Raw genomic sequence first — 22,036 nt, 5'->3', positions numbered from 1 at the left:
TGTATTTGAAATTTTCCCTTAATTGAGGCTTCTTATGGGGTCAAGATCATTGCGTCAGTGACATATAGGAGGGTGACCAAATGAATTCTAGCACTTCCATGGCACGATGAACACTATCATAGTCATAAACAGTGGGTCACTCATTCACATTGAAAAGGAGAATAGCATGAAATAAAGCACAACTTCATGTTCCAGTCAGCAGAGGGAAGATAGTTCATGACTGCAAGATTCAGATTTGCTCGATAGATGCACTTTTATTCAAAAGCCCACTGATTCTCGCGGCGAACCTCTTCCTCTTCCTCAGGGGTGAAGTCATTCTTGATGCTGAAACTCTTACGGATGTCCTCCGGAGTTTTCCCCTTGATCATGTCTGCCACAGTCAGGCATGTCAGATCCAGCAAGCCCTTGATATTTAGATAGTTTGCAGCCTGGTTTAACAAAAAGACACACTTTCAGCTCAAACCAATGAAATGGCTAATCTAGACAACATTTAACCACGGAACTGCCAGGCTTTAATAACTCAACGTTAGAATCAAGAATGAAATCTACCAGAATTAGGAACCAACCCCACATCACATCCCAGTGAAAAATACATTCTGGAACATTTTCTGAGTTACTCCAGAACTTTCAAAACAGTAATCAATTACTTTTCTAAGATCACCACCGGAGGCCAAAGAATTTTGGACAACGTAAGAAAACTAGAAAAGGACCATCCTGTGCCAAGCTTAACACACCATTGTCAATTGGCAAAAGAAAGGAGGAGTACAGCCACTAATTCTCTTATTCACCACTAAGACACAAGAAAGATGCTACTCTAAAGCATTTCTATTTAGTCAGACATTGGGCAAGTAGGAAAAGTGATTGACCGACAAGCCTTTTGTTCAATAGACCAGGAGAGACCAAACGAAGATACTCTTGTAACTGAACACGATTGCTTTGTGCCTGAGAATATTCGAGGTAACATCTTGAATAGACATGGGCAAATTGATTGAGAAGTTGGCCAGTTCCTCGTTAATATAACAAGAAGCTCTTCCCAGAACCTGCCCATCTGTAAATATAAGAAAATTTGCAGCCCCCTAATCATCTTCATGGAGAAAGCACACAAGCTGCACCATCATTTTGTCTTCGAGACACCTTATCAAATATCACACAATAAAGCCACAGTTAACAAGGCTAAATTACACTAATCTACTTACATCTTATACTGCCTCAAAATTAATATGGCAATAATATATTACACCGAAACTATTGCTACCTAATCTAGTGAGACCTCCTATTAACCTTTCCATTATCACCTCGATACAAAAAATAAGGCAACTTGGCATTCAAACCACCTAGTTTAATTCAAATACATAGTGACGTATAAAACAACATCCATAACTCAGATGCACACAATACCACACTAACATAAACCCAAAGACGCACTTCTAATCACTAATCAAAACATTAGAAAAACTGAAAAGGGAAATACAAAAATTGCCTGATGGGACCATGGCACTGACCAACACTGCATTACCAACATAGACCACTTCTAAGTAAAGATAACATGCATTCAATCAAACCTAACATCGGCAAACACAGGCATCATTCTGTGGAGACCAACAGCCATCGAATGCATCAGCTAAAAGTGGACAGCTTAAGTGCTAACCAGACAACCCGAAAGGTTAAGATAAGAGAGCAGTGTCTTAGTGCGGGTATGCTTCGGCGAAGCTGTACACTCCCATGCTTCTCAAAATCTGCAACGGCACTTTCTATCAAATTCCAAAGAAAAAAACAAAAGACGTGCACGATCATCACACAACAGGATGGTCCGTGTGTACTCAACGCATCACGGAAGCGTAGCTGCTAATACCCGTCCAGGTGTTAGGAAAGCGCGGTCGCGTAATTCACCCGGAATTTCATCAAGGCCTTAACATCATCCCCTCCAAGCCAAACCTATGCTGACCAGCTACTCCACTTTGACTTTAGGTCGAAATCGGAAACTACTTAGCAGGGATGCAAAAAACTAGAAAGCCGTTCCGCTGAAGAATCGACTGACCAGGATGAGATCGAAGAGGGTGGCCTGGTCGACTTTGACGAACTCGGCGTCCCAGGCCTTGAGTTCGTCCTCGGTGGTGCGGTCGTCGGGCTTGGCGGACTCGACGTGCTTCTTGCAGTACTCGATCACCTTCGCCAGGATCCGGCTGGTGACGTTGGGGAGCGGGATCCCGCTGTCGGCGCAGTCGTCCTCGATCATGTGCTTGATGGTCTGCGACTCGACGGCCACCGCCTCGTCGACCTCGAACGACTCCCCGTCGGAGCTCCGGAGGGTGATCTTCTTCGCCGACGACATCGTCGATTCTCCGATTCCCCGCTGTCCCGGTGGCGGATTCGTGCGCCGGCGATGGGTGGGGCTGGTCTCGGATCGGGATCGGGATCGGGAAACCCTAGCAGCGGATTTCGTCGTTCGGATAGAGGGAGAATGAAAAAGGTTTTTATTTATTAAAGAGCTCTAAAGATAGAGTTGGCCTCCCGTGCACGTGATGCCGCTCTCTTGTGAGGTCAAGACAGGCCTAAATTATTTATTGAGTTTTTTTTTTTTTTTTTTTTTTTTTTTTAGTTAGTCTCTACTTATTCCAGATTTGTGCCTCGCCTCTCTTGCGGGCGTGGGAGCAACCCACTCTCGAAACTTACGCGTCTAAAGAGGGCTGTTATCTAACTTGATAGATTAGACCTCGTGGTCAAAGTCTAAAGAATTGTTATCTAACTTGACTCAAAGTAAGAATCACTCAAGTAAATGGGTGAGCCGGAGAATCGGACTTCTCACTCCAGGGTTGAATTGAGAAGTATTAGTGGTCTATCTAGTCCTACGAAAGCGGAGAGTGAATCGTCGGACAAAAGACGCTTGGACAAAGTGCGACTCTCAACTAAGTTTCTAGGATGACAACGGGGCACTAGGAAGAGTCGGTTCCTCGCCGAGCGAGTAGAGTTAAAGAAGAACCAAATGAGGATAAGATTCATCGGTGAATCCAAAGAAGAGGTTTATTGCCATGCTTTTCAACAAGGAAAAAACCACAATTTGGTTCGCGGGGTCAAAATGCTTAATGGGCAAAAATTGTGTTGTCAAAAGATGCAGTTGGCGAAAAATGCTACACTTGCTAAGGAAAGCACAGGTGATTGAAAATGGCCCAAACTGAGATCAAAAGAGGCTATCAATTAAGCAAAACCTGTTTTGTTAGGTGAGCGTGACGATTCGATGTGAAATCCTAAAAGTGGCGCATCAGTGGTTAAGATACATAAGAAAGCGACAAAATAGATCGCAACAAGGACATTGCAAAATTATGTCGGGGAAAATGTCACAATCCGTCAATCCTCCCATACTCGTGACACTTGCGAAGAGTAAGAATGCAGAGGAGACGAACACAACTAGTTCGTGAGAATGGTGTCACGACGGTTGGTGCTAAAAGTTTTATAATAAAATGATTATATCACCAAGCAACTCTAAAAGTAGGGTTGGGCTCCCATGCACAAACTAATTGGGAGCCAATATCGCTCTCCTGATGAGATCATGGCAGGCTGAAACCAGTTGTTGAACCTAAATAAATATGTTATCTCATTCGATGGACTAGATGCCCAAATGAAGCTGGGCATGGTACAATCCTCTACAAAGAAGCTATTCACCGGATTGTTTGCTAGAACAGTTATAAAAGGAAAGCTAGCCTGGCGCCAAGCGCCGTACGAGTTGTTTCGGAGCTAAGGAAACTGTTAGCCTGTGACACATGCATAAAAGTTGTGAATCCACAAATTAAGAAAATGACACTAATAATCTGTTAATTTTAGCTCAATTAGCAATATCATTCCTAATTTTTTAATTTATTTAATATAATCCATAAACTTTTGATATATATCCAATATAATCATTTTGTTTGCTTGAACGTCAAATTAGATATTTTTTGACAAAATGAATTATTATATGTTGAGTTGTATTTTTAAAAATGACAAGACAATATATCCATCTGTTTTCCCATCAACTTTAGGTAAAAAAAATTAAGTATCAACATGTAGATCACTATTTGATGACGTGAATTATCATATCCCCTAAGATATATATCTTATTTGAATAGTATAACTCTTTTTTTTGGTTGTTCACTGTTTAAACTTAATGGATTAGTCACATTAGTGAACTCCGTTAACTCAAAATAAACCAAAAAAAAAAAAAAAAATTAAAGTAATGTAGGGACGGTATTGATCATTTATTAATAATTCATAAACCACTTTGAAAAAAATGACTATTCATCTATTGTGTTTTCATGAAAATAGGGACATTAAAAGTCTAGAAATGACATTGCGCGTCGGACCAAAGCTCCAGGACCATTTCTATCATTTTCCCCCACAAATTTTGTCTCGTACGAAGGTGTTACAAGCACAAAAAAATATGAAATATAAGCTTTTTCATTTTTTTAATCAGGCTCATATGTAGTTTAGTTTACCAACGGTGTCTTATTGTTAAGGCCAACTTTTAGGGCAAGATCAGTTGGTCTGAACTCAAATGTTCCAGCAACCCGGTTAAAACAAATGACACCGGTTGTACACAACATAAACATCAATATTTAGGTGGCCATATGGAACAAAAGAGTACATTTCCGTGTTGTTACAGCGGCCAAATACCATTGGCAACTCATTATTCCCGCGATGATCCATGCTACTACAATGGCTCGGTTGTATTTTAAGATGCTCGGGCGCGGGGACTTTGTCCCGAACAGCTACACTTATGTGCCGCTCCTCGGCTGTTGTGCTAAGATGGGTTGTGCTGGAACCGGAAAGAAGTGTCACGGGCAAGCCGTCAAGAATGGGGTTGAGGGGGGTTTTGCCAGTGCAGAACTCGCTGATTCACATGTACGGTTCTTGTGGGGTTGTTGAGATTGCCCGGATGTTGTTCGATGAAATGCAGCAGAGGGATTCGGTGTCTTGGAACGCCACTATGTATATGTATGTCAGAGTAGGTGATTTGGTGTCCGCACGCAACATATTTGTCAAAATGCCTGAGAAAAATGTGGCTGCATACAACATCTTGATTGTCGGGTATGTAAAGGGTGGGAATCCTGGGGCTGGGTTAAAATTGTTTTGAAATATGATGTCCAAGGGAGTGAGAGCTAGCAGTAGGACTATGGTTGGCGCAGTTATGGCTTGTGGAAGGTCGGCCAGACTGAAAGATGGGAAATCAGTTCATGGCTTTCTCATCAAGAACTTCTTGGAATCGAATATCTTGATAGACACAGCTTTGATAGATATGTATAGTAGGTGTGAACGGGTGGATGTGGCATGCAAATTGTTTGGCAGAATTGAGGTAAAGAATCCAGTATGTTGGAATACCATGATCTTAGGCCATTGCATCCATGGGAATCCAACCGACGGGATAAAACTATTTGAAGACACATTAGGTAGACTTAGGTCAGGCAATTCTGGCAAAAAGAAAAGGAAAAAACGGAAAAGAAAGGGATTGGTGATGGTGGAAAGGCGAGATGTTTTTCCAGATGAAGTTACTTTTGTTGGTATTTTGTGTGCTTGTGCACGCGCCGGACTCCTGGAAGAGGGCAGAAACTACTTCAGCAAAATGACCAGTAGTTTCGGAATCAAACCCAATTTCGCACATTACTGGTGCATGGCCAATCTGCTTTCTGAAGCTGGGGTCGTTCAGGAAGCAGAGGAGATACTGAGGTGCATGCCTCAAGATGATGATGACATGTCATCACAAGCCTCTTCGTGGGCTAACTTGTTGTCTTCATGTCAGTTTAAAGGCACTGTGGCAGTGGGGGAAAGGATAGCACAGTCGCTTATTGAGAAGGATCCTCAAAATTTCTCGTATTACCAGCTATTGCTAAACGTATATGCGGTGGCTGGTCAGTGGGAAGATGTTGTCAGGTTGAAAGATGTGATGAAGAAAAAGAAGATTGGAAGGATACCGCAGTGCGGTCTCATAGACTTGAACGACATTGTTCATCGGCTCAGAGTGAGTGATATTTGGCAAGAAGAGATGCAGATTGCTCAAGGGTCAAATTGAGGAAACAACTCGATGAGTGACCTGACTCTGAATTTGAGGGGCCACAATACAAATCTGCAATGTACATCAAAGCAGCATTATTCATACCATAGGACGCCATCTTTGGACCTGATGGAATTTTGCATTTATAGAGGAACCATGTGGAAGATAACATCTCGCCTTCGCAGCTCCTTGATATGGGTCTGAATGCATAAGAAGCTTGCCGGTCGAGGTTTTTCATCTCAGGGAAGTTCAGGCGTGAGGCATTGTATCCAGACAACGAACTGCAGAAACTCAATAGCGTTCCCTGTACTCGATTGAAAATTTACTCCCAACTGTTACCATTAGTTTAGTTCGCCCTCATTTTTTACTCATATATTTAAAAGTGATACAATGAAATAAAATGATTCTCATATTTTTATCTTTGATGCTACGGTTGGGGGGAAATTTCAAATAAGGATGTGAAGTGGAACCGTTCTTTTAAAAGATGGTTTGATGTGAATATTGTCTCAAGTAAGGACAGAAAGTGGTTGACTATGTCTCAAATAAGGGCCAGCTAGCTATGATAACATGCTTATATTCATCAAGGTAATTCTTTCCTTTTTCTTTTTGTTTTTCTTTCTCCTTTTCTCTCATTTTCCTTTTCTCTTGCACACTGGCTGACAATGGCCAGCTACTGGCTGACTTTCTCCACCGACTCCTGCTGCATGTTTGTCGGGGTCAGCATCGACAAGAAGGTGGGGAAACTGCTATGTGACTATGACGAAGCCAACACGGTGAAGCGGAGGGAGCTGGGTCAAGAGGAGCTGAGGAGCACCAGGCTGAAGATGCCGACGAATGACGAGGTAGGTCATATGGAGGCAGATGGAGAAGCCGAAGCGAGCTTGCAGGTTCAGTACGCATACCTCGACAGCCATGGTAGTCAACACAAGGCTCAGTCATTGAAGAACCTGCGGAGGTTATTAAAGCAATCTCGCTCCACTGTGTAAATGTAATCTGTTTCAAAATGTTTCTATCTAAAAGAGAGCAGATATGCTTAGATGAAACTACTCAACGCTAGATCAATCTCACAGCCTCACTCTGCATGCATGACAAAGGTGTTGTCTGCTGTCTTCCTTCATAGTTACTTTTGTTATTTGATTGCTCCCCTCCGCACACAGTGTGGAATGGAATCATTTTCTTTGTCTTGCTAGTGTTCATCGTGCCAATGGAGATTGGATTTCAGAGTTGGACTGGGCGAAAATTATTGTCTATTAACTACTTCACATGAAGAGAGAGGATTGCAACCCTCCATGATAATGCCGCTCCTCAACTTAATAAGATATTGGATAGCATTCTCTTTGCCGTCAGTCACATATAGGAGGGTGACCAGATGAATTCTAGCACTTCCATGGCACGATGAACACTATCATAGTCATAAACAGTGGGTGGACAGCATGTGTAAACTGAACAAATATCACTGCATTCCTCCAGTAAAGGACACGTTTAATTTCTCACGCATTCACATTCAAAAGTAGCATGATTAACATAGTCCACAAGTGCAGATTCCAGTTAACAGAGGGAGACAGGCGGACTGCCCATTCAGATTTGTTCGAGAGATACACTTTCATTCAAAATTACACTGATTCTGCGATAAACCTCTTCCTCTTGATCATTCTTGATGCTGAAACTCTTACGGATGTCCTCTGGAGTTTTCCCCTTGATCATGTCTGTCAGAGTCAGGCATGTCAGATCCAGTAAGCCCTTGATGTCTAAAAAGTGTGCAGCCTGGTTTAACAAAAGCCACACTTCAGATCAAACCAATGAAATGGCTAATCTAGACAACATTTAACCACGGAACTGCCAGGCTTTAATAACTCAACGTTAGAATCAAGAATGAAATCTACCAGAATTAGGAACTAACCCCACATCACATCCCAGTGAAAAATACATTCTGGAACATTTTCTGAGTTACTCCAGAACTTTCAAAACAGTAATCAATTACTTTTCTATGATCACCACCATCGGCAAACACAGGCATCATTCTGTGGAGACCAACAGCCATCGAATGCATCAGCTAAAAGTGGACAGCTTAAGTGCTAACCAGACAACCTGAAAGGTTAAAGATAAGAGAGCAGTATCTTAGTGCGAGTATGCTTCGGCGAAGCTGTACACTCCCATGCTTCTCAGGCTGCGTTTGGTTCAGCATTTGATGGGCTTTGAGTCCAATGCAAATGCTTAAAACCCAAAGTCTTGGGGAAAATGCAATTGTGTTTGGTAAAAAATTGAATGTGTGTTTGGTAAAAAAAACTTTCACAAGGGGCCTTGATGGGTATTATTTTTCTTTCTTTTTTTTTTTTTTGAAAATTCAGCCAAACCCTTCGCCGGACAGGCGATGCGGGCCGGTGGCCGCCGGCGAGCCCATTTGGCGCCCTCCCGGTGAGGGTCGCGCGACCCAGCCGAGGGCCGCCAGAGGTCGCCCGAGGTCGGGCGACCTCAACTTAGGGTCGCGCGACCTAAGGGCGGCGGGAGGTCGCCCGGCCTCGGGCGACCTCGCCGATGGCCGCCGGCGGCCGCAGCCCTTCGCCGGTCCGGTGAAGGGCTGCTCCTTTTTCATTTAAAAAATAAATAAATACAAGGATAATAACGGTAGAAAATTAATCACTAGTTTAGAAAAATAATTTCCATTTGATAGGATGCCAAACACCCCAAAATAGGGTGAAATGGCTTTGGGGCTTGGATGGGCTTTTAAAGCCCATCCAAACGCACCCTCAAAATCTGCAACGGCACGTTCTATCAAACTCCAAAGAAAAAACAAAAGACGTGCATGATCATCACATAACAGGATGGTCCGTGTGTACTCAACGCATCACGGAAGCGTAGCTGCTAATACCCGTCCAGGTGTTAGGAAAGCGCAGGACGCGACCGCGTAATTCACCCGGAATTTCATCAAGGCCTTAACATCATCCCCTCCAAGCCAAACCTATGCTGACCAGCTACTCCACTTTGACTTTAGGTCGAAATCCGAAACTACTTAGCAGGGATGCAAAAAACTAGAAAGCCGTTCCGAGGAGCTGAAGAATCGACTGACCAGGATGAGATCGAAGAGGGTGGCCTGGTCGACCTTGACGAACTCGGCGTCCCAGGCCTTGAGGTCGTCCTCGGTGGTGCGGTCGTCGGGCTTGGCGGACTCGACGTGCTTCTTGCAGTACTCGATGACCTTCGCCAGGATCCGGCTGGTGACGTTGGGGAGCGGGATCTCCCCGTCGGCGCAGTCGTCCTCGATCATGTGCTTGATGATCTGCGACTGGACGGCCACCGCCTCGTCCACCTCGAACGACTCCCCGTCGGAGCTCCGGAGGGTGATCTTCTTCGCCGACGACATCGTCGATTCTCCGATTCCCCGCTGGCCCGGTGGCGGATTCGTGCGCCGGCTATGGGTGGGGCTGGTCTCGGATCGGGATCGGGATCGGCAAACCCTAGCAGCCGATTTCGTCGTTCGGATAGAGAGAGAGAGTGAGAGAAAGAGAAAATATTGCGTACGTGAGAAGGCAGCGAGAACACGACACGTGTCGGTATGGATCCCACCCCATCAGGCCATACATCTCATGACCATTCTTCAAATTTTTGCATCCCACTCTCCTTATTAATCGCTGGTCTTCCCCCTCCATTCGCGTTGAAACTCCCTCCCTCCTCTCTCTTCAACTAGAGGACACTCTCACTCCTCTGTCTTCTGCATCTCCCGAGAAAAAGAAGCCCGCGCTCTTTTTTTTTTTCTCAAAAAATGCTCCCTCCCTCTCGCTCTCAAGAGTCTTGCCATTTGCCTCTTGAGCTCAGACCCGCAATCTCCAGCCGATGTCTAAATTTTTAATTTGTTTAATATAGTCCATAAACTTGATATATATATATCCAATATAATCATTTCTTTGCTCGAATGTCAAATTAGATATTTTTTGACAAAATGAATTATATATGTTGAGTTGTATTTATAAAAATGACAAGACAATTTATCCATCTTTTTTCCCATCAACTTTAGGTAAAAAAAAATTAAGTATCAACATGTAGATCACTATTTGATAACATGAATTATCATATCCCCTAAGATATATATCTTATTTGAATAGTATAACTCTTTTTTTTGGTTGCTCACTGTTTGAACTTAATGGATTAGTCACATTAGTGAACTCCGTTAACTCAAAATAAACAAAAAAAAAAATTAAAGTAATCTAGGGATGGTATTGATCATTTATTAATAATTCATAAACCACTTTGAAAAAATGACTATTCATCTATTGTGTTTTCATGGAAATAGGGACATTAAAAGTCTAGAAACGACATTGCACATCGGACCAAAGTTTCAAGACCATTTCTATCATTTTCACCCACAAATTGTCTCATACGAAGGTGTTACAAGCACAAAAAATATGAAATATAAGCTTTCTCATTTTTTAATCAGGCTCATATGTAGTTTAGTTTACCAACGGTGTCTTATTGTTAAGGCTAACTTTTAGGGCAAGATCAGTTGGTCTGAACTCAAATGTTCCAGCAACCCGGTTAAAACAAATGACACCGGTTGTACACAACATAAACATCAATATTTAGGTGGCCATATGGAACAAAAGAGTACATTTCCGTGTTGCTACAGCGGCCAAATACCATTGGCAACTCATTATTCCCGCGATGGTCCATGCTACTACAATGGCTCGGTAGAATGCGCGAGCGTGATGCTCGAACCAAGCTTTGAGCGAGAAAGGCGAGAGTGTGAATCACAGCATATGAATATCGAATAAGTGATGCAAATCCTTACCTTGAGCCAAACAAGAGAACGGATAATTGTCCGGCCGTACTTAAAACCATGCGGGGCGGAAAAAAATAGCAGTATAAACCACCAGAAAGCAGGAAAGTCTTCTACACAGAAAACGTGGGAATTAACGAGGAGAGATAATTGCCCGAAGAACATAAGAGTAACCGATCAATATCAATATATGAACAGGTTTCTGGATCTATCCATAATTGAAAGAATAGAACACACAAGATAATAGAGGTCAAAACCCACTATTCTTGAACAAGATATCCTCTCCATGTGGTTCATGATAAACAGATCCTGGAATGATGAAGAGATACTTCTAGTCGGGGCTATCTTAGGCACAGCAGACTCATCCGACTTGAGGCAGCCTAAGAAATAAGAAGAAACAAAGGAAGCAAACGTTACCTCTCTACGTGTATGTCAAGACTAAATTGTACTTAAAACTTCTGATTAATGTACAGTTGTTTCCTCCTTCCAATTTAAGATTGCATGTACTGCAAGGATGGAGCGCTGGTTTCGGTCTTCATTGGACCTACGAGGTGTTTTTGTTCAAGTGAATCACACGTCCAAGAAAAAACAAACAAACTGCTGTTCAAAAGCATCAACAGGTAAACCATAAGATGTCCGGGGATCCAGCATCATGAAGTGCTGTCTAGGAATAAAAGCATCTGATAGGTTGACTTTCATGCTAGAGTTTTATGTGAAAGGTTTACCTTTTACTCCACGTATCTCCACTTCCCGCCATTCTTGAACGAGGGCACAACAACAGCACAAGAAGTGGGAGAGGAAATCATCAAACCATCCCCCCTGCAACACGGATTAAAAATGAAAAAGGTCATAAGTATAAAAACAAATAGAGCAGATTGCTCTTTGTATGAAGTTCATCGGTGTTTCCAAAAATTTACAGGTAAATTAAAGGTTCGGTCCCCATTCGTGACTAAGTGCAGAAGTGCATGTGGCGATTCATGGGATCCCAGTGTACCACTTAAGAAGATATTCTACAAGAGAATAAAAAGATTGTAGATGTTTATGGTCTGAAATGCTGGGCAGTCAAGTATGACAGGTAAACAAATCAAGCGTAGTGGAGAGAAGAATGCTTTGATAGATGTGTATCCACCCTAACAAAGACAAATCTGGAGATGCGCACGTTCTGCCAAAGTTGGTGAAGACCAAGTGAGGACATAGCGAGAGAGACCCATTTGAGATGGTTTGGACATGTAGAACAGTAACCTTAGATTTAGAATCACCTCTTCAGAAGGTCATTTTTCTGTGAGCAGGATGCAGATTAAAGATGCTAAAGAAGACCTAAGAGGAAGCGAAAGGATATCTAACTAGAATGCCAATATTTGACCTTAGATTTAGAATCACCTATTCAGAAGGTCATTTTTCTGTTACCAGGATGCAGATTAGAGGTGCCAAAGAAGACCTAAGAGGAAGCAAAAGGATATCATAACCAAAATGCCAATATTTATATTGAGGATTTGAAAACGAAATAGAGCATAATAAAGTAACACAATCCATGTAACTGACCCCACACAGCGTAACAAGTTGGTGGTAAGGGTAGTCAGTTCCGTGACGAACCTAGGTATATTTGTAATGTTAAATACCAATTGCATGAGAAAAAAAACTCTGTATTTGAGCATGTTCTCCCGAGTTTCATATTTACTAGAATCATTTAGAACTTCACCTGGTATCAAGACGCTCAATTTCCCGAACAATTAGTGTTTCTGATGAGATGGCTAATATTTGGCTATATTCTGGCAGCCATTTCTAGCTAATTCCTAACAATTTTTACAAATTTAACGCCCATAATGGAATGGTAAAATTAATGGTTGTTCTGGAATGCTTATTGTTCCCTCCTCTCCATTTCAACAGGATGAGTAGAGGATCAGCTGAAATCATCTGCTCAGATGTGTTTGAGTTTGGACTTAGTAGATCAAGCTCCAATGGTTTGATTCCTAAAGTAGAAAACGATGAGATTCTTTATTTTTCTAATCAAAAACAGGATATGACTTCAAAGTGCCATTCCTTTTCAAGGAAGGATTATTGGCAGGGACAAAAAAGGACAAGTGCTTATGAATTTGACACATCGTTAAACAAAAATCTGTGTAGCTGGCCAATCCTATTACCTGGATGTTCAATAACATGCGAAGCCGCCTCCTGACACAGCAAGTATAGCAACAGCATGACAATACCAATGAGTAAGCCATCAACTCATTACATGCTTCTGCCGAGGCTGATGACCATGTAATGAAAATTTCTTGTAAGTATTTTAGAACATCAAACTGAGATAGACTTCCGAAGACAAAGCACTCATTTATTCAAGTAGTAAAAGTTGAAATTTAGATCATAAGAAGGCATAAATTCAAATGCAGATTTGTCCCATAATGATGACACAATCACATTTCCAGCAAGAAATTAAGTGACAAGAACATTGAAAGGTCAGTACCACTGGATTAACCAAGCAACCACTGGCTAGTACATAATAATAAATTAAAAGATCAGAAAAAAGAAGGTGAAGTTTCTTACATATATGCCTGTTAGATGCCACAGTAGCAACCCTTGAAAATGTGCCACAAGGGAATAAGAGTGTTTTGACACCTGCAAACCAAATGAGCAGCTTAGAAGTTGTATTTATATCAATAGAATTGCACTTGGAATAACAGAACTTTGTTCAATAAGACCAATGCATTGTACTGTGCAGTGGAACATCGTCCGCTCATGCCTTAGGCCAGATTTGCAACAGTCCATACAAAGACATTCTTGGTGATGACCAATAACGAAACAAGCATACCAAATTCACACATTTTGTGTGCACATAAAGCTGCTCAACCAAGCCAAATTTTGAATCATGCTAACTACAATTACTAGAGCTATTGGTTATTGATTCTCTCATTAGTGGCAGTTAAACGAATATCTTAAGCTCTGGTCAGTGCCAAGCTGACTAAAGTACAAAGACTCGCTGCACCTTACATGTTACACTCTTTAATCTTGTCTTTTCAGCCTTTCCAATCTCAGAGTTAAAAGATCTACCTAGGGCCATCTTCATAGCCTTCCCACTTATCTTATGCTACTGTGCACAATATCTCCTCAGTCCTCTCTAAAAATCTCCTCATATCAAACTCATTTGTCAAAGGAACATCTTTTTAATGGGGCATGTCTGACTTTTGTGCATAAAGGAATCTTATGCCCAATAACCACCATTTATTAGAGAATCACACTTCAACTATTCCTCCCTATTGAGCACTAACATTAAAGGGAACAGCAACAAGACAGAAATATGGATTTTTTTTCCCTTCATGGCAATGGACCAGCGAGACTGACTACACCATGAGTAATAGCCTTCCATGAGATAAATCACGTGACTAATCCACCAACAAAAATGTACAGATAGATGTCATGATCAACTGAATCATTTCTTGAAAATTGCTATGCATCATTTTCTTTTCTTATAGCTCCAAAGAAGGGTTTCATAAGAAAGCATACACAGAAGTGGTTCTGAACAACAGCCAAGCAAGTCAGCATGCCATTCTTCATGTTGATGCAAACCTCTAACTGAAAATGCTTCATGGCCTGACAAGATAGTGGGCACTTTTCTGTACAGAAGAATAGGGAATCAGGTTTTAGAGCATGGCCCAAACTACGAAGGATGGATGATGCTCGGCAGAGAATCCTAATAAAATTGATATAAAGAAACAGCACATTAACCATATGTCATGATTGAAAAAGATAATCTGCAGATGCATCTACCTCCAGGGAAAGAGATGGGGGAAGCATGCAGTTTCTGTGACTTCTACACATACACATTACGGTTCTTATGCATCCTCCACTTTTATGAGTTATAGTCAATCAAAGCACTGTCTTAGTCTCACAAAGTATAACACACGGCGATTTTTCCTTGGAAAAATCAAAATAACAAAAGCCACCTGAAATAATATGTGACTTTTCTAGAACAATCAAAATTACAAAAATAATCCTATACTTTCCCCTTATTTAATTTAGTTTACTCTATCTTATAGATGTTCTAAGAGTAAAAAGTGTTCATCCTTGGAGCATATACATCATCAGCCAAAACCAAGCTGACATGGTTTGAAAAACAAGACAAGGAAAGATCCTTCATTGTTCTGTGAATAAATCTACTTTCTGCTGCTAGTTTCACTCACAGTAAGCTGTGCCTAGAATAATAATTGTTATATTTGAACTGGGGCCTCATCAACTCTAGCAATAATATGAAGTATATTTTTGCAACATAATCATATTTAACAAATTTCTTTAACTTCAGCTGAATTTGAGCAGAAACTACCTTTTAGGTGTAGAGCAATCACTTTTCTTAGAACGGCTTTCATCTGAAGGATGATTCTTTTCATTATTAGCGTCTGAAGCACTGTTTATAACCCCTTTGGATCCCTTTTTTGGGGAATCATTCTCTGACGCCATATTCATTGTAACAGTTTCCGTGACATCGATCAAATGTTGAATCACTTCGCACTGGCTCATATCCAAAGTAGCTTGAGAACGGTGTAGTTCCAGCTGAAGCTTCTCATTTTCCTTTCGCAGCGCCTCACCAAATCCAAGATTGGGGTAGGAACAGGAAAGAGATTTTTTTAACCGCATGGCATCATGCTTTGACTGTTCTCGTTGTAGGATTATATCCTGCACCTTCCTGTCATCTTCATCTAGAGAATACTCATGTTGATCCTTCTCAATAGTTTCCATTCTCTCCTGCATGTTGCGAAAATATTATTCTTTCAACTTAGAACACTTATTTAGGACCACGTATATGCAATCAACCAACTTTTCAAGTTGATAAAATTTTTATAAATTGGAGATCAGACAGTTCGTTGCTGGTGCTGCTTATATTCATCAAAGGGTCTCAGTATTTCCACCAAGTTTTGAATGATAAGTTCAATATCAATGTGATGTCGAGAAATGTGAAATGTATAGCATTTACACTGCACAGCCGACACACAAAGTGAGAGAAATCCGTACCCGAACTCTAGCATTGTCGACAAGGGTGATGAGAGGGATGATTTTCAGGTATTGATCAATCTCATTCTGGGCTCGCCTAAAGTGATAAACGATGTTCCACCCCATAGCCAACAAATAGAAGTAACTCCGCTCCTGGCAGCTGTTGACCAGAAGGTAGGCCCTTCTGAGAGAGTCCTCGAGCAGCTCCAGAGGCTCCCTCGTCTCGGGGTACTTCTTTAGCTCCGATATCTTCAGCTGCTGCAACAAGTTACCGATCAGCTTCAAATGCTGAGCGAACTGCCGACAGTTCCTCTTGTGCAGCCGCGCCCTATTCGCCGCCTGCACTATCATTCCAATCAATCGAGTCGCGTCGAGTCCCGTGAGTTGGGCTATACCAGCGGCCTGATCCCATGCCAACACCATCTTCGCCCCCTCGAAAAAGCACGCAGCTCAGCGTACAATACCAGCTCTCAATCTACCCCTCCAGTCAAAGACTAGTAACCGGGCGACAAGTCATACTGCATTCACAGAACATTCTTTCAACAATCCAGTGCCGTAACTTATCAAAGACCGCAATGCTGCCCATGATACTCCCAGCCCACCATAGCGAGCAAGGAATTTTCCAGAGGGTTAAGTTCCAATCGACTGCCAAAGAAGAAAAGCAGTTGGGAAAGCGAAGTGAGATTGTGGAGCTTTGGAAGATCATGGAGCAAGCTCATTGACCGGACAAAGGGAAAAGGGTAATAAATAAAGCAATGACGGACGATTAGCTTGTCTCTCGGACATCAGTAGTAGGCGATTATATCGAACGAAAAAAAAAAGAAAAATTACCCAAAAGGAAAAAAGAAGAAGACAGAACACGCCTCCTCCGGTGAAACCGCCGCCAATGCGGACTGATCTCCACGGCCGCCGTGCCTCGCCGCGGCTCGCGCTCGTCGGCTAGAAATCCGACGGCACTTCGCGAGACGCAGCGACTCGGCAACCGAGCTGTCTTCCTGTGGAAGAAGCTCGGCGCAACGGGGTACGGCCCCCCAGATCTCGGCCGCTCCGGCGGATTAACGCGCGAGGAAGGCGTAGCTACGCAGCGGCGGGAATGACCGTACAGAAGCGACGCGGAGTAAGAAGAAGAAGGAGATGGAGAAGCATCGGTTTCAGAGCCCGGCAGACGTTCCTTCTTCTTCTTCTTCTTCTTCTTCCTCGGCTGCTGCTCTTCGCGAAGTGCGGGAGAGGTGGACGAATGTCGATTTCTGGGTGGCTCGCTACTGCGTCGGTGGAGTCCTGTTCGGTCTCTGCGTTTCGGTCTCCTTCGTCGTCTTCTTCGACCTGCGCAGTGCGCACGGGGCAGTTCGCCACGACACGGCGGACCCCACGCAGGCACCGACCGACCGCCGGTCTCCCCGCTCTGTGCTGAATTACCTTGTTGGCCACGCCCGCAAATATGCAAGAATAATGTGAGAAATAATAATAACTAATTACCCTTCGAGGTAATTTAATTTGACTCCGTTTATCTTAGATACCAATCATTTGTCAATATTAAAAAAAAAGTGAAATTATTGTTTATCTTTTAAGGGAGAAGACGGTTAATTCCAATATTTTTAATTTTTTTATCGAGTGACAAGATAGTAGGTCAATTATTTGCATATAAACATATTTTTCTCTCTCTACTTGAAGTTGTAGTGTAGATCTTTGACTCATATCGTGCAATTGAGAGATGTGCTTTTAAGGGGGTGTGTGGATATCTTTCCAATGCAATTGATGAAACGTTTTTTAAGCATGTTTAGGTTCCGTTGCTTTTAAAAAATATTTACATAGGTATAACTATTTGTATCGCTAGAAATAAGTAGTCATTTTCCTATATACTCTCCTAAATGTCTTTCAATTATTTAAAAAAAAAAAATAATTTCAAATCATTCATTTTTTCACGAAAGAAATGGGACTTTAAAACTGAATGGACATCAATTTTTAAAACTATTACACAAGTCAAGTCAAACGCGACAAAAATTGGAAAACTCACTCGTTTCATGTAATTGATTGCTGACTTCGTCTTAAATTTCAAGTCCTAGAAGAATGGGAATGGTACTTTGGGCCAGAATTAACGTGCACCTGAGCACGGAGAGGATGGCGGGACCGATCCACCCCAGTTTGCGGGGTATTACCGTCAATACACCTGCAGCTTCGAACGGGAGGAAGTCACGTGTCCTGGAGGGTGCTCGGGAGGACTCCTGGGTCCCGAGGCCCAAGACGTCCGGTCTCGGCGCTGGTCACGAGGGTGGTCCCCACCGTTTGTACGAGCGAGAGACACGGACCCGTGCAGCAACCAGGCGTCGACACGTGTCGAGTTTCTTTACTTTTTTCCCTTTTCCCCGCGGGGACGACTTTTTCTCTCTTTTTTTCTTAGGTCACGTGGTTTCGGAATGTCCTTCGCTCTATCTGTTCACTTTAAATTTTATAACGAGAATTGACTGAAATTTTCACGATTAATCAAATATCGACATTTAAATTCGCATAAATAACACCATTTATCTTTTGTTTTAATGATGCCTAGTTTTCAAAACGTCTTGGATGTGAAGGTGATGAATTCATATTGAAGAATTAGCAATTCATAAACTCTTGTACAGAGGAATCGAAGATACAGAAATATGAAGATATATTTGTAAAGTTCAAGATTGATCAATGAAAAACTCTGTATTCTTCTCTTCTCTTGATCACGATGTACTTCACGATTTGTACATCAATCGAAAGAAAATCTCTATATCGACTCCATACTCTCATCTATCTCATCTGTATATTGCTGAGCACATTTTTACAGAGAATATTACGAGCATTTTTCAGAAGAAGCAAAAGACAACCACCTGCAAAACTATATACATTTCCTATTTAAGAAGATGAAGACTAACTGAAAAACTAACTTCTGTTTTGACTTTCTAACTAACTAACGACTTTACATGTCTTCATAGAGGCAGTCCACAATCCGCAATCCGTGTTTATCTTCTTTGACAAATTTTCCATCGTTGATCACGATCTTCATTATTCTTCATCTCAGTTGTTCATTTCTACCGGTATCAATCACAGTCACTTATTCTCTTCTTGCTTGTATCAACTTCACTTGCTTTTCTCTTTTGCCAACTTCAACAGCCTTAGCAGCATCCTCTACTCTCTGTTGATATATCTTAACATTCCCCCTCAAATTGGGAATAGGTAGAGAACCAAGTCCCAATTTGGTGCGTAGTTGACAATGTGTAAAGTGTGAGAGAGATTTGGTGAAAATATCAGCAATTTGTGAATTGCTCGGGACATACTGAACATTGAGTGATCCTGAGGAGACTTTTTCTCGAACAAAGTGGAAGTCTACTTCGATATGTTTTGTTTGAGCATGTAATATAGGATTAGCAGTGAGAGCAATGGCTGATTTATTATCACAAAATAGATGTGTAGGATAGGTGAGAGCACATCCTATGTCTCGCAAGACAAAACTGATCCATGTGAGTTCAGCAGAGGTGGAAACAAGTGCACGATACTCAGCTTCTGTAGAGAATCTACTTACTGTGGTTTGCTTCTTGGCTGCCCAAGAAATAAGATTGGAACCAATATAAGTACAAAATCCTGTAGTTGATCTTCGTGAATCTGTACACCCTGCCCAATCCGCATCTGAAAAACCATACAGATGTGAAGAGCTTTGAGAATGAATGAATAGACCAAGACTGATAGTGCCTTTGATGTATCGCAGCACCCTTTTAAGTCTAGACAGATCTGCCAAAGTTGGTGTCTGTAATTTCTGACACAGTAAATTGGTAGCATAGGCTATGTCAGGACGTGTCAAAGTGAGATATTGAAGAGCACCTACCAAGCTGCGATACTCAGTAGGGTTGGACAAAGGAACAGAGTCTTGTTGCATGATAATTGGTTTTAGGGACAGAGGAGTAGCAATTGGTTTACATTCAAACATGTGAGCACGAGTGAGAAGATCACTAGCATACTTGGTCTGACACAGAAACAAATGATCCAAATTTTGTTTGACTTCAATGCCAAGAAAATAATGCAGAGGTCCAAGATCTTTCATGTGAAATTTGAGACTGAGAGAATGAATAAGAACAGAGAGTAATTGAAAGGAACTCCCAGTTAAGACAATGTCATCAACATACAATAGTAGAGGAATGGTATCCTGTTTATGATGATATATGAATAAAGATGGATCTGTAGAGCTGCAAAAGAATCCATATTCGAGTAAAAAATCACTGAACTTATCAAACCATGCTCGAGGAGCTTGTCGAAGACCATAGAGTGATTTTCTGAGTAGACACACATGATAAGGTCTCTGTGGGTCTTGAAAACCAGGAGGCTACTCCATGTAGACTATTTCATTAAGTGTGCCATGTAAAACTGCGTTTTTAACATCAAGTTGATGAATAGGCCACCGTCTCATCTTTGCTATAGATAGAACTATTCTGATTGTGGCATGCTTGATTACTGGACTGAAAGTCTCTGTGAAGTCAATGCCTTCTTCTTGATGGAAGCCTTTAGCAACTAAACGAGCTTTCAATCTATCAAGACTACCATCAGATGCAAGTTTTGTTTTAAAGACCCACTTGCAGCCAATTACATTCATGTGTTCAGTTTGAGGAACTAAGTCCCAGGTTTCATTTTGATATAATGCATCCATTTCTTCTATCATTGCTTTATGCCAACCTTCATGTGCTAATGCAGATTTAATTGACTTTGGTTCAGAAGGTACCGCATAGACAGCAAGACATGCATACCTGGGATTCGGTTTGATAATTCCAGACTTTGATCGTGTCTGCATTGGATGACTGGAAGTTGTTTCCTGCATTGAGTGACTAGAAAGGATCCCTTGTGATGTATGAGAAATAGTTTGGTCAGATCCAATGCTTGTACTATTAGGTATTGCTGTATCAGCATCAGATATGTCTAGATTTTGTACGGATGAAGTTTCCGCATCATGTGTGACCATTGTAGAAATGACATGTCTCGATTGATCAGTATAGGGTATAGAATTTTGTTGTGAATCTTGAGAATTGATGACAATATTGTCTCTATCGAGTTGCAGATGGGCTGCACATGTATGAGAACCAGTATAAGGTATAGTAAAGACTCTTTCTTTGTTTGCTGACTCTGTTAACTGAACTTCTTCTGCCCATATCTGATATAATGTTGTAAGTGGTGCATACTTTGTCAAGCACAACTTAGTGAATGGGAAAGACTTCTCATCAAACTTCACATGTCTACTGACATATATTCGACCTGTTGAAGGCACAAGGCATCTGTAGCCTTTATGATGGTCACTATAGCCAATGAACACACAGGTGAGAGATCTTGGATCAAACTTATGCTGTGCATAGGGTCGTAAACATGGATAACAGGCACAACCAAATACTCTAAGGTGATCATAAGTTGGTTCTTAGTGATACAGCTTTCTATGTGGTGATTGCATTTACAATCTTGGTGTTGGAAGTAGGTTGATGACATAGTTAGCTGTAATGAAAGTATCAACCCAATACTTCAGTGGAACTCTGCCATGATATAACATAGCAAGACCTAATTCAACAATATGCCGATGCTTCCTCTAAGATATCCCATTCTGTGCAGGTGTATAGGGACAAGAGAGATTCTGTTTTATACCACAGTCTTGCAAATGAGCTTGAAATCTGTGGCTAAGAAATTCTCCTCCTCCATCACATTGAAAGACCTTGATTTTTGACTCAAATTGGTTTTCTACTTGCTTTTGAAACATAACAAAGATCTTATAAAAATCTGACTTCAACTTTAATGGATATATCCAACTATATCGAGAGAAATTATCCACAAACAGAACATAGTACTTGAAATTCTGAAATGAAGTCACAGGTGATGGACCCCATATATCACAATGAATTTTCTATAAGGGCATAGTTGTTACAGATTCAGAGGATGGAAAATGTAAAGCTGCATTCTTAGCAGTTTGATAGCTGCTACATACACTTAGCATCCTACTGCTACACTGAATAAGTTTTTGATTCTGCAGATACTTCAAGATATTTGGATTAGTGTGTGCTAATCTTTGATGCCATGTGTCATCTTCTACTGCTCTGTGTCTCTGAGCTAGAAAGGCTTGTGTTGTTTGTGAATTCACTTGATATGTGCCTTTAGTTTTCCTTCCGAGCAGCAAGGTTGTGTTGGTCCAATTGTCATTTATATATACACCAAATTTGTCAAAGACAAATGAGCATGGATAATCATCTGTTAATTTGGATACTGACAACAGATTT

At 41.5% G+C, this 22,036-nt stretch overlaps 4 protein-coding genes and 1 pseudogene across 7 annotated transcripts; 2 read left to right on the top strand and 3 right to left on the bottom strand.

Moving 5' to 3' along the window:
- Positions 1-73: 73 nt before the first annotated feature.
- Positions 74-2,485, bottom strand: LOC104422794 (SKP1-like protein 1B). Its single transcript, XM_010035220.3, has 2 exons — positions 2,039-2,485; positions 74-428 (listed from the first exon to the last, which is right to left on the bottom strand). The coding sequence occupies exons 1-2, from the start codon at positions 2,330-2,332 to the stop codon at positions 255-257; spliced, it is 468 nt and encodes a 155-aa protein (XP_010033522.2). The 5' UTR covers positions 2,333-2,485; the 3' UTR covers positions 74-254.
- Positions 2,486-4,456: 1,971 nt separating this feature from the next.
- Positions 4,457-6,447, top strand: LOC120285895 (annotated as a pseudogene).
- A 27-nt stretch (positions 6,448-6,474) lies between these two features.
- LOC104422795 lies at positions 6,475-7,464 on the top strand. Its single transcript, XM_010035221.3, has 2 exons — positions 6,475-6,607; positions 6,693-7,464. The coding sequence occupies exons 1-2, from the start codon at positions 6,582-6,584 to the stop codon at positions 7,006-7,008; spliced, it is 342 nt and encodes a 113-aa protein (XP_010033523.2). The 5' UTR covers positions 6,475-6,581; the 3' UTR covers positions 7,009-7,464.
- On the bottom strand, positions 7,459-9,582 carry LOC104422792 (SKP1-like protein 1B). Its single transcript, XM_010035218.3, has 2 exons — positions 9,090-9,582; positions 7,459-7,786 (listed from the first exon to the last, which is right to left on the bottom strand). Exons 1-2 carry the CDS (start codon positions 9,381-9,383, stop codon positions 7,601-7,603), a joined length of 480 nt encoding a protein of 159 aa, XP_010033520.3. The 5' UTR covers positions 9,384-9,582; the 3' UTR covers positions 7,459-7,600.
- Positions 9,583-10,754: 1,172 nt separating this feature from the next.
- LOC104422790 (protein MID1-COMPLEMENTING ACTIVITY 1) lies at positions 10,755-17,173 on the bottom strand. Of its 4 annotated transcripts, none has more exons than XM_039303565.1 (9): positions 16,605-17,173; positions 15,795-16,418; positions 15,109-15,527; positions 14,292-14,401; positions 13,335-13,406; positions 12,935-13,041; positions 11,519-11,612; positions 11,055-11,173; positions 10,755-10,903 (listed from the first exon to the last, which is right to left on the bottom strand). In XM_039303565.1, exons 2-9 carry the CDS (start codon positions 16,194-16,196, stop codon positions 10,802-10,804), a joined length of 1,425 nt encoding a protein of 474 aa, XP_039159499.1. In that variant the 5' UTR covers positions 16,197-16,418; positions 16,605-17,173; the 3' UTR covers positions 10,755-10,801. The 4 variants fall into 4 exon arrangements, 3 of the variants coding, with proteins under 3 accessions (XP_039159499.1, XP_039159500.1, XP_039159501.1); XR_005547008.1 differs by lacking the exon at positions 10,755-10,903 and adding an exon at positions 11,211-11,337 and having other exon boundaries at positions 10,989-11,102; positions 16,605-17,169; XM_039303567.1 differs by lacking the exon at positions 10,755-10,903 and adding an exon at positions 11,265-11,337 and having other exon boundaries at positions 11,032-11,173; positions 16,605-17,169.
- Between the last annotated feature and the right edge of the window lie 4,863 nt (positions 17,174-22,036).

This window comes from Eucalyptus grandis, chromosome 10, assembly GCF_016545825.1.
Source record: "Eucalyptus grandis isolate ANBG69807.140 chromosome 10, ASM1654582v1, whole genome shotgun sequence".
Lineage (NCBI taxonomy): Eukaryota > Viridiplantae > Streptophyta > Magnoliopsida > Myrtales > Myrtaceae > Eucalyptus > Eucalyptus grandis.
This window is presented reverse-complemented; position numbering and strand designations above follow the sequence as displayed.

Bases quoted from the DNA above. Each gene is read 5' to 3' on its own strand.
- LOC104422794 (XM_010035220.3), bottom strand. From the start codon at position 2,332: ATGTCGTCGGCGAAGAAGATCACCCTCCGGAGCTCCGACGGGGAGTCG. The intron at 429-2,038 runs GTCAGTCGATTC...TTGTTAAACCAG, and splicing joins CCCTCTTCGATCTCATCCTG to GCTGCAAACTATCTAAATAT.
- LOC104422795 (XM_010035221.3), top strand. From the start codon at position 6,582: ATGATAACATGCTTATATTCATCAAG. The intron at 6,608-6,692 runs GTAATTCTTTCC...GACAATGGCCAG, and splicing joins ACATGCTTATATTCATCAAG to CTACTGGCTGACTTTCTCCA.
- LOC104422792 (XM_010035218.3), bottom strand. From the start codon at position 9,383: ATGTCGTCGGCGAAGAAGATCACCCTCCGGAGCTCCGACGGGGAGTCG. The intron at 7,787-9,089 runs GTCAGTCGATTC...TTGTTAAACCAG, and splicing joins CCCTCTTCGATCTCATCCTG to GCTGCACACTTTTTAGACAT.
- LOC104422790 (XM_039303565.1), bottom strand. From the start codon at position 16,196: ATGGTGTTGGCATGGGATCAGGCCGCTGGTATAGCCCAACTCACGGGA. The intron at 13,042-13,334 runs GTAAGAAACTTC...CATGGTCATCAG, and splicing joins GGCATCTAACAGGCATATAT to CCTCGGCAGAAGCATGTAAT. The intron at 11,613-12,934 runs GTAATAGGATTG...TCCGTGTTGCAG, and splicing joins GCATGTTATTGAACATCCAG to GGGGGATGGTTTGATGATTT.